General features: G+C 42.4%; 1 protein-coding gene across 2 annotated transcripts in view; it reads left to right on the forward strand.

Annotated features, from left to right (window-relative positions):
• Positions 1–19,804, forward strand: part of LOC134365767 (complement C5) — a 108,574-nt gene that overhangs the window by 21,931 nt on the left and 66,839 nt on the right. For both annotated transcript variants that reach the window (XM_063082037.1, XM_063082038.1), the window contains exons 10-15: positions 1,947–2,062; positions 3,514–3,699; positions 11,812–12,015; positions 13,273–13,482; positions 13,608–13,757; positions 14,953–15,082. In XM_063082037.1, coding sequence (XP_062938107.1) covers positions 1,947–2,062; positions 3,514–3,699; positions 11,812–12,015; positions 13,273–13,482; positions 13,608–13,757; positions 14,953–15,082 — 996 coding nt within the window. The remainder of the gene's footprint in view (positions 1–1,946; positions 2,063–3,513; positions 3,700–11,811; positions 12,016–13,272; positions 13,483–13,607; positions 13,758–14,952; positions 15,083–19,804) is intronic.

Here is a 19,804-nt window from a genome sequence, read left to right on the forward strand (position 1 = left end):
TCCCTGCTCTTCCTCCTCCTCCTCCTCCTCCTCCCCCTGCTCTTCCTCCTCCTCCCCCTGCTCTTCTGCCTCCTCCTCCCCTGCTCTTCCGCCTCCTCCTCCTCCCCCTCCTCCCCCTGCTCTTCCGCCTCCTCCTCCTCCTGCTCTTCCTCCTCCTCCTCCCCCTGCTCTTCCTCCTCCTCCTCCCCCTGCTCTTCCTCCTCCTCCTCCTCCCCCTGCTCTTCCTTCTTCTCCTCCCCCTGCTCTTCCTCCTTCTCCTCCCCCTGCTCTTCCGCCTCCTCCTCCCCCTGCTCTTCTGCCTCCTCCTCCCCCTGCTCTTCCTCCTTCTCCTCCCCATGCTCTTCCTCCTCCTCCTCCCCCTGCTCTTCCGCCTCCTCCTCCCCCTGCTCTTCCTCCTCCTCCTCCTCCTCCCCCTCCTCCCCCTGCTCTTCCTCCTCCTCCTCCTCCTCCGCCTACTCCTCCTCTGCCTCCTCCTCCTCCTCCTCCTCCTCCTCCTCCTCATCCTCCTCTTTCTCCACCTGCTCTTTCCTTAACATCCTCAGCATCTTGTCTAGTTCTTTCAACCCCACTCCAGTGGTTTTTAATAGTTATTAATTACTGTTCCAAGTTAAGGCAAATTGCCTTCTTCCAGTGTGTCTTGATTACTAATGTTCTTTATATTTTCAGTTTTACATTGAACTGCCGGCTCACATTGAACAAATAATTTAACCACACTGAGCCCAATTTTTTTTTTCCAATAAATAAGAGTTGGACAAGATGATCCCTAAGGCCCTTTTTATCTTTTTAAGTTTGTCCTTCTATGGTAGCAGAATAAAGAATTGAGATCATTATCCAGTTATTGAGCACCTTGTATACACCAGATGCTCGATAGATGTTGGAGAATAATGGTTTTACTCCTTGCCCTAGCTATGATTTTCAACATTATTCTAATGTTTCTTTTTCAGTTTTATTTTTTCCTCAATTTATTTCAAATAGATTCAGTTTAAGCAATATTTATGAGATTTTCAAAGAGCGTTGCTAAACATGTAGGCTTAGAAATATGAATGATGAATAATCCCAGCACTCAAGTGGCTTACAAATTAGCATCAGGTATAAGACAGGTAACAAAGAACTCTGTCACAAGAAAGAATTCCATGTGTGCTCCAAGAAACAGACTTAACGCTACTGACCTTCAGAGGAAGGCGAGCTTCTAGATGATTGTTGAGCAGCCAGGAACAGTGTTGTGAAGATGATCAGTCTTGAAAGACAGGCAGGGTTTTGAGGCAAGGATGGTCGACTGGGGAAGCGAGGACCCTCCATAGAGACGGCAGACCAAGACGGGTGCAAAGGGAAGCTTAATCTCTGAGGACAGCAGATTATCCAGTTTGGCTTGAAGAGTAGGATATATACAGTGGGTATTAAGGATGTAATATTGGAAAGGAATTTGGGGACACTGGAGCTTCATATATTATTCTTAATAGTTTAACTTAATTTGTAGCTGGAAGATAACATTATTGGGTTTTCTCCAGTGGACCCTCAGGGCTCTCTCTACCTGATTTCTGATTGTTCCCATTTCTCTTTGTAGCCCTGTAAGGCTAGTCTCTAGGCTACCATTTCCCTCAATCTCTTGTACATATTCAGCTGAAGCTTAGAGGCCACTGATGAAAAGTGGTGTCCCGTCGTCACATGCCTCCTCAGCCCAGCCTGTAGCTCTTCTTCCACCAGGGCACCTCTACATACCAGCCTTGTACATAGGCTTTGGAAACTCCTGAGGTCTGAACTCTTCTCTGCACTGTCCCTCTGAAGCTAGAACCATGTCTTACTTACTAATGGTAAAGGAATGAATGCACAAATGGAGTGAGTGAATGAATGAGTATGTCTATGGAGACATACAGAGACAAAATAGATATCCATGCAGATAATTATACTCCTGCAAAAGGTCAACACGATGTGTATCATTTCCTTAGGTGGTTTTTCTGAAGAGGCAGAAGTACCTGGCATCAAGTATGTCCTCTCACCCTACACACTGAATTTGGTCACTACTCCTCTTTTCTTGAAGCCTGGGATTCCATATTCCATCAAGGTAGATGGGGGGGGGAATCCTGCTAAATATGATTGTCTTTTTTCTGTTTATGGAAAGCATGGAGGTGGCAAGTGAGGGGAAGGTGCTGGAGAGGCAAATGACAGAGGGAACTCATTCTGTAAAATCTGCCTCTCCTGTGGACGCAGGTGGGGTGGGAAACTGCAGGCCAGCTGCTGCCCTGAGCATGATTTCAACTGCGAGGGCTCGTGCCAGTACTTAGTAAGATAGACGTTCCCTAAATAGTCTACAGTTAAACAAAATACTAACTATAGTTCAAAAAATACTAACACTTAAAATTATTTAGTGGCAAGTTCCTTCAAAGCCTTAAGATGGAGATATCATTCCTTGGAAATCAACCCCTTTCACCATTTTTTTACTTCCTCTACTTTTCCCTTTTTAGATGCTCATAGTGTACAGTTGAAATATTCATTTGATATTTATTATACTCAGTACTATACATTTTATTATAAATAATATAATATATTTCATTATATGTATTAAATTGGAATTTTTTTTTTTTTTTTTTTTTTTGTCTTTTTCGTGACGGGCACTCAGCCAGTGAGTGCACCGGCCATTCCTATATAGGATCCGAACCCGCGGCGGGAGCGTCGCCGCGCTGCTAGCGCAGCACGCTACCGAGTGCGCCACGGCTCGGCCCTAAATTGGAATTTTTATTCCCTGCATTTAGAAAGCTAGAGCAGAATGTTTTATTTTTTATTTTTTTAATTCTTTGATATGTATTATTTTTAAAAATGAATTAAACAGTATAATTAAAATTTGTTACTTATTACTTACTGTGGGTCACCAGCTTCTAGAAGAAAAAGACTTACCAAGCTCAAATCAAGCTTTGGACATGCTTGTAGCTTCTTACATATGTATATAATATATAATGAAATATCATATAAAATATAAAAATATTATATAGGATATAAATATAAAATATCTTTTATATATTTTAATCACATATAAAATAAAATAATATATCTTTGTGGAAATTATATGTATATTACATACAATTTTATTTATATATACATATATGCATGGCTGTGAGAGGTAGAGGTTAAGAAAAGAAGAATGCATTCATTTATTATTTCTCATATTCACAAGAATCATTCCCAGAAGTAATTGCTTTATTTTCTCCTTTATCTAGTCTTAAACCAACCAATGAAATACCGAACTTAGATATCAGAAGACCTCATCACAGCTGGTACTTGGCTGATTTAATAGAATGATATTTATGTTCTGAGTCTGCTTGATATACAGAGGAATTCATTCAAGAATTATCTAACTAAATAGACTTAAACCTTTCTATAAGCTGAGAACACACTTTACTGAATTAAACATAAATAATATATACTTTGGTGGGAAGGAAGGAAAATCATTTCAGAATTGTTAAGCCTTAAAATAAGTGATGAGCTGTTGAAATGAATTTTGATTGTTCTGACAAACAGGTGCAGGTTAAGGATTCCCTTGACCAATTGGTAGGAGGGATCCCAGTAACGCTGAATGCTCAAACAGTCGATGAAAACCAAGAAACATCTGTACTGGAGGCAAAGAAAAGTACAACACATCTCGATGATGGGGTAGCTTCGTTTGTGGTTAATCTACCATCTGGAGTGAGGGTCCTGGACTTTCATGTGAGTTGAACTCTCCTGCTACGCTTTCTGGGACAATGTGTGCTTTTGACTGTATGTTTTGGCGAGTGTACAGAACAGATGTAACATTTTATACATAAATCCAGTGAATAGTTCCGCAATTTTGCTTCCAAACCAAACGAGAACCAGAGACAATTTGCTAATCCCTTGAATGGTCCTTAAGGAAGATAAATCTATGGATTTTTTATTTTAAATTTATTAATTATTTTCTCTTACCCCCAATAAGACTATATGAGAATCTAGAAGCTTCAAAATAGGCACAGAAGTAGACATCGGTGGTAGGAATATCTTCTTCTCTCCCCCCTTTTAAAAAATTCCTTCCCCCCACTTTTTATTTATTTATTTATTTATTTTTATTTTTTTATTTTTTCTTTTTATTTTATTTTATTTTATTTTTTTTAAATTTTATTTTGTCGATATACATTGTAGCTGATTATTGCTCCCCATCACCAAAACCTCCCTCCCTTCTCCCTCCCCCCCTCCCCCCCAACAATGTCCTTTCTGTTTGCTTGTTGTATCAACTTCAAATAATTGTGGTTGTTATATCTTCTTCCCCCCCCCCCCCGGTTTGTGTGTGTGTGTGTGTATGTGTGTGTGTGAATTTATATATTAATTTTTAGCTCCCTCCAATAAGTGAGAACATGTGGAATTTCTCTTTCTGTGCCTGACTTGTTTCACTTAATATAATTCTCTCAAGGTCCATCCATGTTGTTGCAAATGGCAGTATTTCATTCGTTTTTATAGCTGAGTAGTATTCCATTGTGTAGATGTACCACATTTTCCGTATCCACTCATCTGATGATGGGCATTTGGGCTGGTTCCAACTCTTGGCTATTGTAAAGAGTGCTGCGATGAACATTGGGGAACAGGTATACCTTCGACTTGATGATTTCCATTCCTCTGGGTATATTCCCAACAGTGGGATGGCTGGGTCGTATGGTAGATCTATTTGCAATTGTTTAAGGAACCTCCATACCATTTTCCATAGAGGCTGCACCATTTTGCAGTCCCACCAACAATGTATGAGAGTTCCTTTTTCTCCGCAGCCTCGCCAGCATTTATCGTTCATAGTCTTTTGGATTTTAGCCATCCTAACTGGGGTTAGATGGTATCTCAATGTGGTTTTGATTTGCATTTCCCGGATGCTGAGTGATGTTGAGCATTTTTTCATATGTCTGTTGGCCATTTGGATATCTTCCTTAGAGAAATGCCTACTTAGCTCTTTTGCCCATTTTTTAATTGGGTTGCTTGTTTTCTTCTTGTAAAGTTGTTTGAGTTCCTTATATATTCTGGATATTAATCCTTTGTCAGATGTATATTTTGCAAATATTTTCTCCCACTCTGTTGGTTGTCTTTTAACTCTTTTAATTGTTTCTTTTGCTGTGCAGAAGCTTTTTAGTTTGATATAATCCCATTTGTTTATTTTTCCTTTGGTTGCCCGTGCTTTTGGGGTCGTATTCATGAAGTCTGTGCCCAGTCCTATTTCCTGAAGTGTTTCTCCTATGTTTTCTTTAAGAAGTTTTATTGTCTCAGGGTGTATATTTAAATCCTTAATCCATTTTGAGTTGATTTTAGTATACGGTGAGAGGTATGGATCTAGTTTCATTCTCCTGCATATCGATATCCAGTTATCCCAGCACCACTTGCTGAAGAGGCAGTCCCTTCCCCAGTGAATAGGCTTGGTGCCTTTGTCAAAGATCAGATGGCAGTAAGTGTGTGGGTTGATTTCTGGATTCTCTATTCTATTCCATTGGTCAGTGTGTCTGTTTTTATGCCAGTACCATACTGTTTTGGTTATTATAGCTTTGTAGTATAGCTTAAAGTCAGGTAGTGTTATGCCTCCAGCTTTATTTTTTTTGCTGAGCATTGCTTTGGCTATTCGTGGTCTTTTATTGTTCCATATAAATGTCTGAATAGTTTTTTCCATTTCTGAGAAAAATGTCTTTGGAATTGTGATGGGGATTGCATTGAATTTGTATATCACTTTGGGTAGTATGGACATTTTCACTATGTTGATTCTTCCAATCCAAGAGCATGGAATATCTTTCCATCTTCTTGTATCCTCTCTAATTTCTCTCAGCAGTGGTTTGTAGTTCTCATTATAGAGATTTTTCACCTCCTTGGTTAACTCAATTCCTAAGTATTTTATTTTTTTGGTGGCTATTGTAAATGGGCAAGCTTTCTTGATTTCTCCTTCTGCATGTTCACTATTGGAGAAAAGAAATGCTACTGATTTTTGTGTGTTGATTTTGTATCCTGCTACTGTGCTGAAATCATTGATCAATTCCAACAGTTTTTTTGTAGAGGTTTTAGGCTGTTCGATATATAGGATCATGTCATCTGCAAACAGGGACAGTTTGACTTCATCTTTTCCAATCTGGATGCCCTTTATTTCCTTCTCTTCTCTGATTGCTCTGGCTAGTACTTCCAACACTATGTTGAATAGGAGTGGTGAGAGTGGGCATCCTTGTCTAGTGCCTGTTCTTAAAGGAAAAGCTTTCAGCTTTTCCCCATTCAGGATGATATTGGCAGTGGGTTTGTCATATATGGCTTTAATTATGTTGAGATACTTTCCCTCTATACCTAACTTATAGAGGGTCTTTGTTATGAATGAGTGCTGAACTTTATCAAATGCTTTTTCAGCATCTATAGAGATGATCATATGGTCCTTGTGTTTGAGTTTATTAATATGGTGTATGACATTTATTGATTTGCGTATGTTGAACCAACCTTGCATCCCTGGGATGAATCCCACTTGATTGTGATGAATAATTTTTCGTATGTGTTGCTGTATTCTGTTTGCTAGTATTTTAGTGAGGATTTTTGCATCTATATTCATCAAGGATATCGGCCTGTAGTTTTCTTTTTTGGTTATATCTTTACCTGGTTTTGGTATCAGGATGATGTTTGCTTCATAGAATGAGTTTGGGAGATTTGCGTCCGTTTCAATCTTTTGGAATAGTTTGTAAAGAATCGGTGTCAATTCCTCTTTGAATGTTTGGAAAAATTCTGCTGTGAATCCATCTGGTCCTGGGCTTTTCTTTGTTGGGAGCCTTCTGATAACAGCTTCAATCTCCTTTATTGTTATTGGTCTGTTCAAATTTTCTACGTCTTCACGGTTCAGTTTTGGGAGCTTGTGTGTGTCCAGAAATTTATCCATTTCCTCCAGATTTTCAAATTTGTTGGCGTATAGTTGTTTATAGTAGTCTCGAATGATTCCTTGTATTTCAGATGAATCAGTTGTAATCTCGCCTTTTTCATTTCTAATTTTTGTTATTTGAGTCTTCTCTCTTCTTTTTTTTGTTAGCCATGCTAATGGTTTGTCAATTTTATTTATCTTTTCAAAAAACCAACTTTTTGATTCGTTGATCTTTTGAATTGTTTTTTGGTTTTCAATTTCATTCAGTTCTGCTCTGATCTTAATGATTTCTTTCCGTCTGCTAACTTTAGGATTGGATTGTTCTTGTTTTTCTAGTTCTTTAAGGGGAAGTGTTAGGTTGTTCACTTGCCATCTTTCCATTCTTCTGAAGTGAGCATTTAATGCAATAAATTTTCCCCTCAATACTGCTTTTGCAGTATCCCACAGGTTTTGGTATGATGTATCATTGTTTTCATTAGTTTCAATAAACTTTTTGATTTCCTGCTTGATTTCTTCTTGGACCCATATGTCATTAAGTAGAATGCTGTTTAATTTCCATGTGTTTGTATAGTTTCCAGAGTTTTGTTTGTTATTAATTTCTAGTTTTAATCCATTGTGGTCTGAGAAGATACATGGGATAATTCCAATTTTTTTGAATTTATTGAGACTTGATTTGTGACCTAATATGTGATCTATCCTGGAGAATGATCCATGTGCTGATGAGAAGAATGAATATTCTGAGGTTGTTGGGTGGAATGTTCTGTAGATATCTGCCAATTCCAATTGGTCTAGAGTCTTGTTTAGATCTTGTGTTTCTCTACTGATTCTTTGCCTAGATGATCTGTCTAATATTGACAGTGGAGTGTTCAGGTCCCCTGCTATTATGGTATTAGTGTCTATTTCCTTCTTTAGGTCTAATAGAGTTTGTTTTATAAATCTGGCTGCTCCAACATTGGGTGCGTACATATTTATGATTGTTATGTCTTCTTGATGGATCAGTCCTTTTATCATTAAGTAGTGTCCCTCATTGTCTCTTTTTATGGTTTTTAGTTTAAAGTCTATTTTGTCAGATATAAGAATAGCCACTCCAGCTCGTTTTTCTTTTCTGTTTGCATGGTAAATCTTTTTCCATCCTTTCACTCTTAGTCTGTGTGAATCTTTATGGGTGAGGTGGGTCTCTTGTAGGCAGCATATAGTTGGGTCCTGCTTTTTGATCCAGTCAGCCAGTCTGTGTCTTTTAATTGGGGAATTTAAGCCTTTAACATTAAGAGTTGTTATTGAAAGGTGTTGATTTATTCCTAGCATTTTATTGGTTGTTTGGTTGTCTTAGGTGTCTTTTGTTCCTTGCTTTCTGATTTACTGTTTGGTTTCTTTGTTTGTTGGTTCCTTAGGTTGTAGATAGTGTTTTTGTTAGCTTGTTTTCTCTTCATGAATGCCATTTTTATTGCACTAGCGGGTTTAGATTTTTCTTAGGTTTTTATGGCAGTGGTAGTTATTTTTCAGGAACCAAACCCAGTACTCCCTTGAGGATTTCTTGTAAGGGTGGTCTTGTGGTAGTGAACTCCCGCAGTTTTTGTTTGTCTGAGAAATATACTATTTGCCCCTCATTTCGGAAGGATAGCCTTGCAGGGTAGAGTATTCTTGGCTGGCAATCTTTGTCTTTTAGTATTTTGAAAATATCATCCCATTCCTTTCTAGCTTTTAGGGTTTGTGATGAAAAGTCTGATGTTAACCTGATTGGGGCTCCCTTATAGGTGATTTGACGCTTCTCTCTTGTAGCTTTTAAGATTCTCTCTTTGTCTCTGAGTTTTGCCAATTTGACTATGACATGTCTTGGAGAAGGCCTTTTTGGGTTGAATACGTTTGGAGATCGTTGAGCTTCCTGGATCTGAAGATCTGTGATTTTTCCTATACCTGGGAAGTTTTCTGCCACTATTTTGTTGAATATGTTTTCAATGGAATCTCCATTTTCCTCCCCTTCTGGAATACCCATGACTCGGATATTTGAGCGCTTGAGGTTGTCTGATATCTCTCTCAGATTTTCTTCCATGTCCTTGATTCTTTTTTCTTTCTTTTTGTCTGCTTGTGTTATTTCAAACAGCCCATCTTCAAGTTCAGAGGTTCTCTCTTCAACTTCGACAAGCCTGCTGGTTTAACTCTCCGTTGTGTTTTTTATTTCGCTGAATAACTTGTTCAGTTCAGCAAGTTCTGCTACATTTTTTTTCAGGACATTGATTTCCTTGTATATTTCCTCTTTCAGATCCTGTATACTTTTCCTCATTTCATCATGATGTCTAGCTGAGTTTTCTTGTATCTCATTCAGTTTCCTTAGAATTATCACTCGAAATTCCTTGTCAGTTATTTCAAGGGCTTCTTGTTCTATAGGATCTAGAGTATGAGATTTATTAACTTTTGGTGGTGTACTTTCTTGATTTTTTGTATTTCTGGTGTCTTTTTTTTGGTGTTTATTCATTGTGGCAGGGGGTTTCACAGTCCACCGGTTTGAGACTAATGACTAACTAGGATGTTGCTGTGGTTGCCAATTTGGTATGGCTCCCACCGTGACTGCTCAGTTGGCCTCTAGTGTCTTGTGTGTGTGGTTGCCTCGGGTCTTGGGCTTCTCCGGGGATCCACCTTTCTGGTCAGCTTGTACTCTGCTGGGCTGGTGGATCACGTACCACAGGGTGTGTGATCTCTGTTGAGCTTTCACTTTCTGTACAGGACTTCTCCCCGTTCCGTGTGCTCTGGCCCAGGCTGTTAGATCGTGCAGTGGCGACCCCACCGGGTGTGTGGTTTCTGTCGAGTCTCCGCCTCCCTGGCCGCACGTCTCCCCCCTCTGTGCACACTGTGCTGGGCTGGGGTGTGTCTTCTGCACCCCTCGTCTATCAGCTGGGCCTTCAAGACCCTGCTCAGCACCACCTCGCCCAGGAAGTCTACCAGGTTTCTGCTAGGCACAGACGACCGGTCTCTCTGGGTGCCTTTGTAGCACTGTGTAGATCTTTCTCGGGTCTTGTTCACCTTTGTATCCCCCCGGTATAAACCGAGTCTAGTGCCCGCCTGCAGCCTGCTCTCCGGCAGGTTCAAGCGGACCTGGGAACTCTCCTACCACACTATTCCCAACCAGAAATTCGTTAGGCTTTTTTCCAAACTGGTGGTCGCAGAGATGGTATCTGCCTCCCAGTAACAGGAAGTTTACCGGGCCGGAGTCCAGGGTGTGGTGGGGTGACAGTCGGCCCGCCCGTACTTCCTAGCCCTCCCAACACTGGTCGGGACGCCCCACACCCCCAGCCCCGCCAGAGAACCGCGGAGGGAGTGGGAGAGGAGGCCCGCCCGCAGGGTCCGGAAAGCCCCGCGCCAGGCCAAGCAAATGGGCTCAGTGATGGCCGAGCAGGGCGGAGCTGCCCGCACCTGGGAAAATGGAGGCAGCACCGGGGCAGTGAGTGGCCTGGTGGTGCAGGCGGAAGCCGCGTGGGCATCCACCCCCCGAACAGAGCTGTGCCAGGGATCACTCACAGTGCTGTGCCAGGTCGGGCGCTCGCTCTGTCTCTGGTTTGTTGCCTTCCGTGTTCTCGGCGCTGCCGCCTCGGGCTGTTCAGTCGCGGCGTGGCTCGGGCGCTCCCAGGAGTCTTCTTTAATGCCGGCCTGAAACCTCGAATCCTGAATAGGGCAGCTGGCCGCCTTCAGCGCGGCCCCGGCCTCCGGGATCCTGGCTGCATCCACAGCAGCCCTGGCGCCGTGTTCCCTGTTTCAAGACTCGCTTTTGCAGCTAAGAATCAGTTCTTTTCCTGCTCCACACTTCAAAGCTGTTGCCTGTAAATGAGGCAGCCTCTCCTGCCGGGGGCAAAGTGGCGTTGAGCCCCCACGACCGGCCAGCAGCAGCAGTCCTCCCTTAAGAGATGGCCAGAGGAAGGTCCACAAGTTTCCCGGCTGCCTGAGGCCCAGTGGCCACCTTTTCCACCTCAGCTACTCCGCGCCAGCCGCCGCAGCCGCCGCCATCTTGAAAACTCCCCCCACTTTTTAAAAATTTCTTTTCAGGGCCACCAAAGGGTCCAATGGAGGATCCTCTCTTTTTTCGAAATGCATGAACTGCTGTACGTTAGAGCTCAGTTAATATTCTTCTCTCCGAGCAAATAATGTTTAAATTCTCAATCTCAAATGAAATATGAGTCAGTTAATAAAGTAAGTCAAAGACTGTAGAGTGAATATATTCACAATGCCTAAGTGCTAGGCACTGTGCTAAGAGCTTTATGCAGAACATATTTAATGCCTGTTTAACTAGCAATATGAGTTACAGAATATCATCTTTGCCATTTTCTGACTGAGGAAACAGAGGCTTCTAACCTCTCTTTTGATTAAATAACTTATCCAGAGTTAAAAAGCAGTGGCACTGGGATGCAAACCAATGCACATCTGACCTCAGAGCGTGAGCTATTAACCCTTCTGCTGTCTGAAGGAGGATACTGCTCCCATGACATCACTTCTGCCCACCCATGTGTATCAGCACTCCTTTGTGCTACCCCTTCACCATGAAATGGCCAGCCTCTGTGATGTTCCTTCATAATTCCTGTTTCTCAGTCCTCAAGAGTTAGTGCTACCTCCTCAACACATACCTTCTATCCCCGATTCCTGCCAGCCCATCCCACAGGAAAAGTCCCCAACTTACCATGACATTTCAGGAACGGTGACAATATTTGTTCCTGGAGCATCCTTCTCTCTTTATTTCACCAGACTTTTTCACCAAAGCCCATAATCCCGTCATTATTGTCTGTAGTCTTTGTACAGTTACTTGATACCACAGCTGTACAAACACTGGAGTAATGGAGCTTTTCTTTTTTCTTTAGCATTTGGTGTTGTGAAATTTAGAAATTTATAAAGCAAAGAAGAGAATTTTAAAAGTGTCTTTTACAGAAAGCATTACGTCATAGTCCCCATGTCTTTGAAATTTTCCTTTCCAGGTCAAAACCGATGCCCCAGATCTTCCAGAAAAAAATCAGGCCAGCAAAAATTACCAAGCAATAGCATACTCATCTCTCAGCCAAAGTTACCTTTATATTGATTGGACTGGAACCTACAAACCTCTGCTCGTGGGAGAACATCTGAATATTATCGTTACCCCTAAAAGTCCATATATTGGCAATATAACTCACTATAATTACTTGGTAAGTACAGGAATGATGGATTTACATCTTATTTCTCCGCCTGGAACGTTTTCCTTTGCTTAGAGAAGCAGTAGAATGATTCCTTACATTATTTACAAAGCCCTTTTAAGAACATCATCTAATTTGAATTTCAGTTTTTCAAAACCCTTTGAGATAGGGCATGATTTTCATGACCATTTCAGATGAGGAAACTGAGGGACACATGGGTTAAAAGACTTACCATGGTCACTCAGTTCAGAAGAGGAAGATTTTGATTTGAACGGAGAACCTCTGACTGCTGATCTGATAACTCCTTTCACTGAAGACAGCCTATTTACCCTGCAGAGAGCCTGATTAAAACATGACCTCTGCTCTATTTCATGGCCCAAAGATGACATGCCAACACTTAGGTTAAATATGTGCATTTCAGTGTACGAAAGGGGGGACCCAAATCCTGTTCTCAAGAGTTGAGACATATCATGCCTGTTCCAATTTTGCAGCTCAGAAACATCCCTACTGCATCATTTATATTAATGTGGATCAGTCAAGCCTGTTGGTGAAACATAGGAAAGAACGTACAAAAAAGTTAAGGGCTTCCCAACAATTGCCAAAGAAATGGAAGGAATTGTTTTGGTGGCCAGGCCAAACAGGTGGTGGTGGCTTTTTCAACATTTTCGAGAAATAAGCTGAAAAAAATAAATGAGGACCATAAAAAAAATATTGACCGACGAAGAATTAGGGAAAACCGTATTTGTAGTCCCACTCTCTAAGGACAATTTTAATGATCTTTAAGGACATTTTGGCTTCATGTGAATTTTTTTTTTTTTTTTTTTAACCTTAAGCCTCCAATTTAGAATCTAATCTCTGGCTTTAAAACTTAATCCCCAAATAACACGCACTCCACTTACTCATCTATTTTTTTTTTTTTTTAATCAATGAAACAAAGCAGGTTTTAGTGATAGTATGGTGACTTTAAACAGATTTGGGTTCAAATTTTAACTCTCTAATTTTCTAGTTATGTGATTTTGAACTAAAATCAGTATTACTTTTAGTTAGTTCCTAAACCTCAATTTCGTCAATGACAATAATACTCCTATCTATCTGCTATATTGTGAGAATTAAAGGAGCTAAATAAATGGTAAAGTTCCCGGCACATAGTAGGCTCATACAAGTTCACTTTATTCTTCTTTAATGTAATTTCTGCTCCAGCTCCAAGTTCTATGTTGAGACACATGTTTTGTTTTCATACTTATTTTTGCTGCCTCTGTTTATTTTTAGATTTTATCCAAGGGCAAAATCATACACTTTGGCACGAGGGAGAAACTTCCAGATTCATCTTATCAAAGTATAAACATTCCAGTGACACAGAATATGGTTCCTTCAGCCCGTCTCCTGGTCTATTACATCGTCACAGGAGAACAGACAGCAGAACTAGTGTCTGACTCAGTCTTGTTAAATATTGAAGAAAAGTGTGGCAACAAGCTCCAGGTGAGACAGAAAAGATAAATCATAACTGAGTTTTCTTCTAAATTGAGGCTGTCCAAGCAACTGCCTCTGAAAAATTTTGTCTCTTACAAATGATCTTTTCTATTCTTTTTCAACTGAACTTTTAGGTTCATCTGTCTCCAAATGTAGATGTATATTCTCCAGGCCAAACTGTGTCTCTTGAAATGGCAACTGAGTCAGTTTCGTGGGTGGCATTAGCAGCAGTGGACAGTGCTGTGTATGAAGTCCAGAGAAGAGCCGAAAAGCCCATGGAGAGAGTTAAGTGCATTTCTGTGGCTCAATGCAGTGCTTCACACAGTGTGGCTACCAGGGAAGGGTGTGGGGGAAGAATCTAGCCGAGGTGAGGCCTGCATTTCTGTAATCAACTCAACATAGTAGTTCTTAGGAAAGCAAGCCATTCTCATGTGAATTCCCAAAGTACAGGTCAATCCTTTGTTTTTCCAAATGTAGATTTAAGCTTGTTAAAAGCATATGACCATGAAAGCAATTACATTCATGGAGCCAAAGTGCCTTTAATTAGGAGAGTTGGGGATTTGGGGTGGAAGCAGTGATTATAGTAGCAGCACAAGGAAAGACTGGATAGGTAATCTGTGGGGGTTTTCTTGTTTGTTTGTTTTATCTTTTCCCCTCTAATTAAAAATCCATGGTGGGCCGGCCCCGTGGCGCACTCGGGAGAGTGCAGTGCTTGGGAGCGCTGCAGCGCTCCCGCCGCGGGTTCGGATCCCATATAGGAATGGCCGGTGCGCTCACTGGCTGAGAGGGTGAGGGCGACACCACACCAAGGGTTGCGATCCCCTTACCGGTCACAAAAAGACCCCCCAAAAAAAAAAACCCATGGTGCAGAAGACTTTGAATATTATTCAGTTCCCTTAAGTCCCATTTATCTCCACTATGCTCTCCTATTATTTTCTAGGCTTGAATTTCTTTGAACAAGGAAGAAAGAACTGAGAAACTGTAAAGTTAAAAACATTAAGGAAAGGATACTTGAGGTCAAAATTTAAAATGAAATAAGCCCCCCAAACATGTTCTCACCCACTTAAAACCTAGAGCTCTCTCCTCCAAAACACAAGAGATTGTGCTTTAGCAGTTTAAAAAGTAATTTGTTATTTCACTCTTTCCTGCGTTCACCTGTTTATTTATTTTGGACATTGCATTCATTATAACATGCATTCTATGTGCAAAACACCATGGGTCAGTTTCTAAGAATCTCCTCAACAAAATTATTTGCTTAAGACTTAGTTCTTGATTTAATTTTGAATAGGTATGTATTGCAAATACAAAAGGACAAACTAAAGGAATGAAGTTGGGAAATTCGGTCTTTGGTCATTTGATAAATGAGTGACCTGTGTATATCACAGGTTTGTTATAACCATGTAGCAACTAGCATCTTTGGTTCTTTGGAGGAATGATTTATACATCTGAATGGGCTCAACAATTTGCCTTTCTGGACAGGTATTTCAAGCTCTAGAGAAGAGTGACCTGGGATGTGGGGCAGGTGGTGGTCACAACAGTGCTAATGTATTCCATCTTGCCGGACTCACCTTCTTCACCAATGCAAATGCAGACGACTCCCAAGAACACGGTAAAATGCCGAGCATTTTTATTACTGAAATTTACGTTGATCATTTTCCTCTCAGACCTCATTTTTGTCGCTCTTCCAGGATATTCTCTACACTGATCTGACAGTGCCATGACTACGTAATTCCAATGGCATTGGCCTTCAAGATAAAGCACAAATTCTTCAGTGTAGCACTGAGCCTCCCACAGTCTTCTCCCCAGCTCTCTCCAGCTATCTGTCACCTGCTCTACTGTACCTATGTTAAGCTATACAGAGTCAAGTGTAGCTCTCGGGTGGCACGACGCTGTTTTACACCTTTGTGCCTTTACTCATTGGGGCTGCTTTCTCCTTTATTAGCCTGCAGAAGCTAGTGTAAGGACCATCTCCCCTAGGAGGCCTCTTCCATATACAGAATTGATCATTCCGCCATCTTTTAAAGAGAGGATATTGTAGGGACTAGATCTATTTATAGGTAATATAATAGCAGCTGTCCTTGCACATTCTTACACTCAGTTGTCCATCTTGGTTTCTATGGTTATAAAATTGTTCATAATTCTACTTGATACTATGGTATTCATATCTAAATTTGTAATAATATGACACAGAGTGAAAATAATGAAAAAGCATACCCCACAAAAACATTGCTCACTCTAAATGTTTAGGTATTTCTTTATAATCAGTGGATCAAGAAGTTTGCAGGATTCAAAACCAAATTCAGATAAAACAAGTCAAACTATATACTAGATTGTGAGCTCCACTAAGATAAAATGAGTCATAGTAAGATGTGTAGTTACAGGAGACAACCAAAGTCCATGAAGAGCTGGGTACTTTTTTTTTTAAAGAAAAGGTAATTGTATTAATATTACTTTTTACATTCTAGGATGTTGTTGCAGAGCAGCTGGGAGGGAGGGCGAGAGGGGAAAGGGGAAGGAAATGGGATGGAAGAAGGAGGAAGGAGGAGGGGCAGGATTGAGGCCTGTGGCACCCCCCTCATTCCCACAGGGGAGACCAGGAGGCTTCCAGTGGTGGCTTGGTCATTGTCAGGCTGGGTGTAGATGTCGGGGGGGGTGTGGCAAAAGCCTTCATCTCCCACCATCCCAGCTTGGGAACCCAGGACCCTTATTGCTGTGGTTTTGTGGTCATTGCTGGGCTGGCTGCACGTGTCAGAGGGGCATGGCCGAGGCCCGAGGCCCCTCACTGCCCTGGCTCAGGAGAGCCCAGGGTGCTTCCTGTGGTGGCTCAGTGGTTGCTGCTGGGTTGGCTGCAGGTGTTACATCCTATAGCAGTTTGGTGGCTGTTGTTGGGCTGGCTGTGCATGGGGGGGCATGGCCAAGCCCCAAGGTCCCCCAACACCTCAGCTGGGAAAGCCCAGGGTTCATCCTGTGGCAGCTTGGTAGTCGCCGCTGGGCTGGCTGCGTGTGTCAGAGGGGCATAGTCGAGGCCCTCATCCCCCACTCTTAGGATTGGTTTCAGGTGTTGGGGGTCATTGCTGAGGCCAGGCCCCAGGCCCTCCCCACTTTCTGGCTTGGTAGCCTGGGGGACTTCCAGTCCTTCTAGTTGTTATAGGTGTTCTGTGGTGAAATGAGACCTTCACTAGTTAACATGAAACTTTATCTCTGGTTGCAGGTACTTTGTTTTTTCTTTCAATTCTGTGTTGAATTATTTGCTGTTCCCACCATTTAAACTCTGCGATGGAACTAATTTCTTGTCCTTTGCTTACTTCTAAGACAGAGGAACTTCCTATGGGGACCAGTGCTTGAGCTCTGTGGTTGAGCTAAATTGCTGCTTTGCTACTGATTCCCTAGGGAAGGATTTTTGTGCAGCTCAGGGTTTAATGATTGACTTTGTAGGTACTTCCAGCTCTCAAGAGATCTGGTGCACCTGAGTTGTGTAGAAACTCTGGTCTGGGCCTGAGTCTTTTCATCAAACTGCACCCCATGCAATTCTATATTCCTGACCAGTCTCCTCTGAGTGGTCCTGCACTGACTGGGGGACAGATTGGCTGTCCTTGCTGTGCCCCAGTGTTCTCCCAGTGGGCCCATCTCCCCCACCACCAGTGCTCCAAACACTTCCCATGGGACAGACCTTGCTCTAGTCCTTGCAATGACTCACCGGCCTCTGACTGGCTCCTTTTTTTCAGTTTTTGTGGCTCCTTGCTCCTGTGTGGGTCTATGGGAACTCTATTAGTGGTCTTGCTGTCCTGGGGGTCACCAAGGCCCTCTTCTCCCCTGCTGCCTCCAAGTAACTTCATCTGAAGGGCACAGCTGTGGCTTTTGCTGGCTCCTGTTCCAGGCACTCTGCAGTTCCATCCTGGAAATGGCTGGGATTCAAAATGGTTGGAGGGGTTTTTTTCCTTCTCTCATCTTGGCTTCTCCTGCCTTCACGCACTCCATAGGTCTCTCCCCCTCTTCCCCTGAGCTCTAGCGGCCCCAGCTTGGCTGTCATTGCTTTTTTATAGTTGTAAATTGGTTTATTTGTGGGAGAGAGTGACACTGAGGACTGTCTATTCCACCATCTTGACTGGAAGCCAAAGAACTGGATACTTCTTAGCTATTCTCAAGGAAGAAATAGGATGCTAAGAATGAAGAGAAGCCTCAAAAATTTCCGGAAAGAGGAGACTGGCCCCAGCAAAACAGAGTAGACTAGAGTGGACTGGAACTCATCCACCCCATAAAAAGGGACCTAAATAACAAATAAACAACCACATCTCATGGGAGTGCCTGAGGAGGTATGCTGGAGAGCACCAGGAGAGCAGCAAAATCCCTCTGGAGTTTGGAATCCCAGGATACCAAAAGAGAAACAAGCCACCTGCCCATTGCCACACTGTCTCTCCCACCAGGATTGGCTTGGAGTCAGGGGTATACTTCTTACAGGGAAAAGGTAAGCTGGAGATCCCCAGCAGCCCCCATAGCCACCACAGAGACCAGAAGTCTTTGCCACTAAAGAGTCCTTCGGGCCTGGACCCACTGCTGGAGTACGTCTGGCTCTGGGAACTGAGGACCACTTCTTCTCCCTATCCTTGAGGCCTCAACATTGTTTCACCCTGACAGGTGCCTGCAGTGCTGTGACCTGGACTGCACAAAGCCTGGGCCCAACAGAGTGACCAGGACCCCAGAGAAACTTCTACAGACCAGGCCAGATCTCTCCCTAGATGTGTGCTAAAACCCAGTCCTGCCAGCCACTCTAGACATGGCCCCACTCTGTAGAATTCACTGCTGCATAGCAGGTGGGCCCCAGTGCCTGTGTGTACCCACACCCAGCATTATCAGCTGCCTTGAAGGCAGCCCCACTCTTTGGGATCTATTGCCAAGTAGCAGGTTGGTCCTCAGTGGCAGTGTACACCCATACCTGGCCAAGTCAGCTGCTTTGGAAGCAGCCTCATCCTTCTGGACCTACTGCCACATATCAGACAGACCATCTGCACCCACAGGTGCCAATGCCTGGCCTTGAAAGCTGCACTGGCAGTAGCCCCACTCCTTGGGAACCACTGCCACATACCAGGGCAGACCTTCACACCTGCCTGAGCCTAGACAGCCATGACCCTGATCCCCCAGGAGCCACTGTTGCACAACGGGCAAGTCCTCTCACCTGTGCAAGACCCTGGCACTTGCCCCAATGGTGACCCCACCCCAAGGAGACACACCAATGCATGGCTGGCGAGTCTGCTGCACCCAACGTGCCTAGCCTAAAAACCAGTCAAGTGCTCTGCCCACTGCAAAACCACACTTCCACTAACATAAACCATCAGAGCCCAGGCAACACAAGCAATCACCGTCATAGCTGACAAGATTACAGCTGAAGAAATGGGACACAGACCATGCAGCTGTGCCCACCCAGAACTAAAGTCAACATATCATACCAAATTGACACACTAGGGCCCAACTATAGGAAAAAGTCTATCCCTAAGAAAACTACTCCACAAAATTGGAAAAGGTGACCATTCTACTGTATGTACATATATCAGTACAATGTAGAGATACAAGAAACATAAAAAAAGCAAGGAAATGTGACACTTCCTGAGGAGGGCAATAAGTTTTCAACAACAGACCCCAAAGAAAAGGATGTTGATGAAATCCCTGACAAGGAATTCAAAAGCATGACCCAAAGGAAACTCAGTGAGATACAAGAGAATACGGACAAACAATTCAATGAAATCAGAAAAACAATTTACAACCTGAATAAGAAATTTAACAAAGAGATAGATACCATTAAAAAAAAGAAAAAAGACAGAAATCTTGGAACTGAAGAATTCAATGAATGAAGTAAAAAATGCATTCAAAAGCTTTTACAACAGTCTAGATCAAGCAGAAGAAAAAAATGTCAAAACTTAAACACAAGACTTTTAATCAATCAGAAAAAAAAAAGGAATAAAACATTTTTTAAATGAAGAAAGCTTACAGGAACTTATGGGACACTGTGAAATAAACAAATATGCACATTAGGGGAGGACAGAAGCAGAAGAAATGGGAAAAGGAATGGAAAACCTATTTAATGAAATAATACCTGAAAACTTCCTAAGTCTTGGGAGAAATATGAACATCCAGATCCAGGAAGCTCAAAGAAACCCAAATAGATTCAACCCTAAAATGTCCTCACCAAGGCACATTATAGACAAACCGTCAAAAGTCAAAGACAAAGAGAGACTTCTAAAACCAGTTAGAGAAAGGCCTCAAGTTATATATAAGGGAATCCCCATTAATAGAAAAAATTTTTAGCATAAACATTACAGGCCAGGAGAGAATGAAA

Source organism: Cynocephalus volans, chromosome 17, assembly GCF_027409185.1.
Source record: "Cynocephalus volans isolate mCynVol1 chromosome 17, mCynVol1.pri, whole genome shotgun sequence".
NCBI lineage: Eukaryota > Metazoa > Chordata > Mammalia > Dermoptera > Cynocephalidae > Cynocephalus > Cynocephalus volans.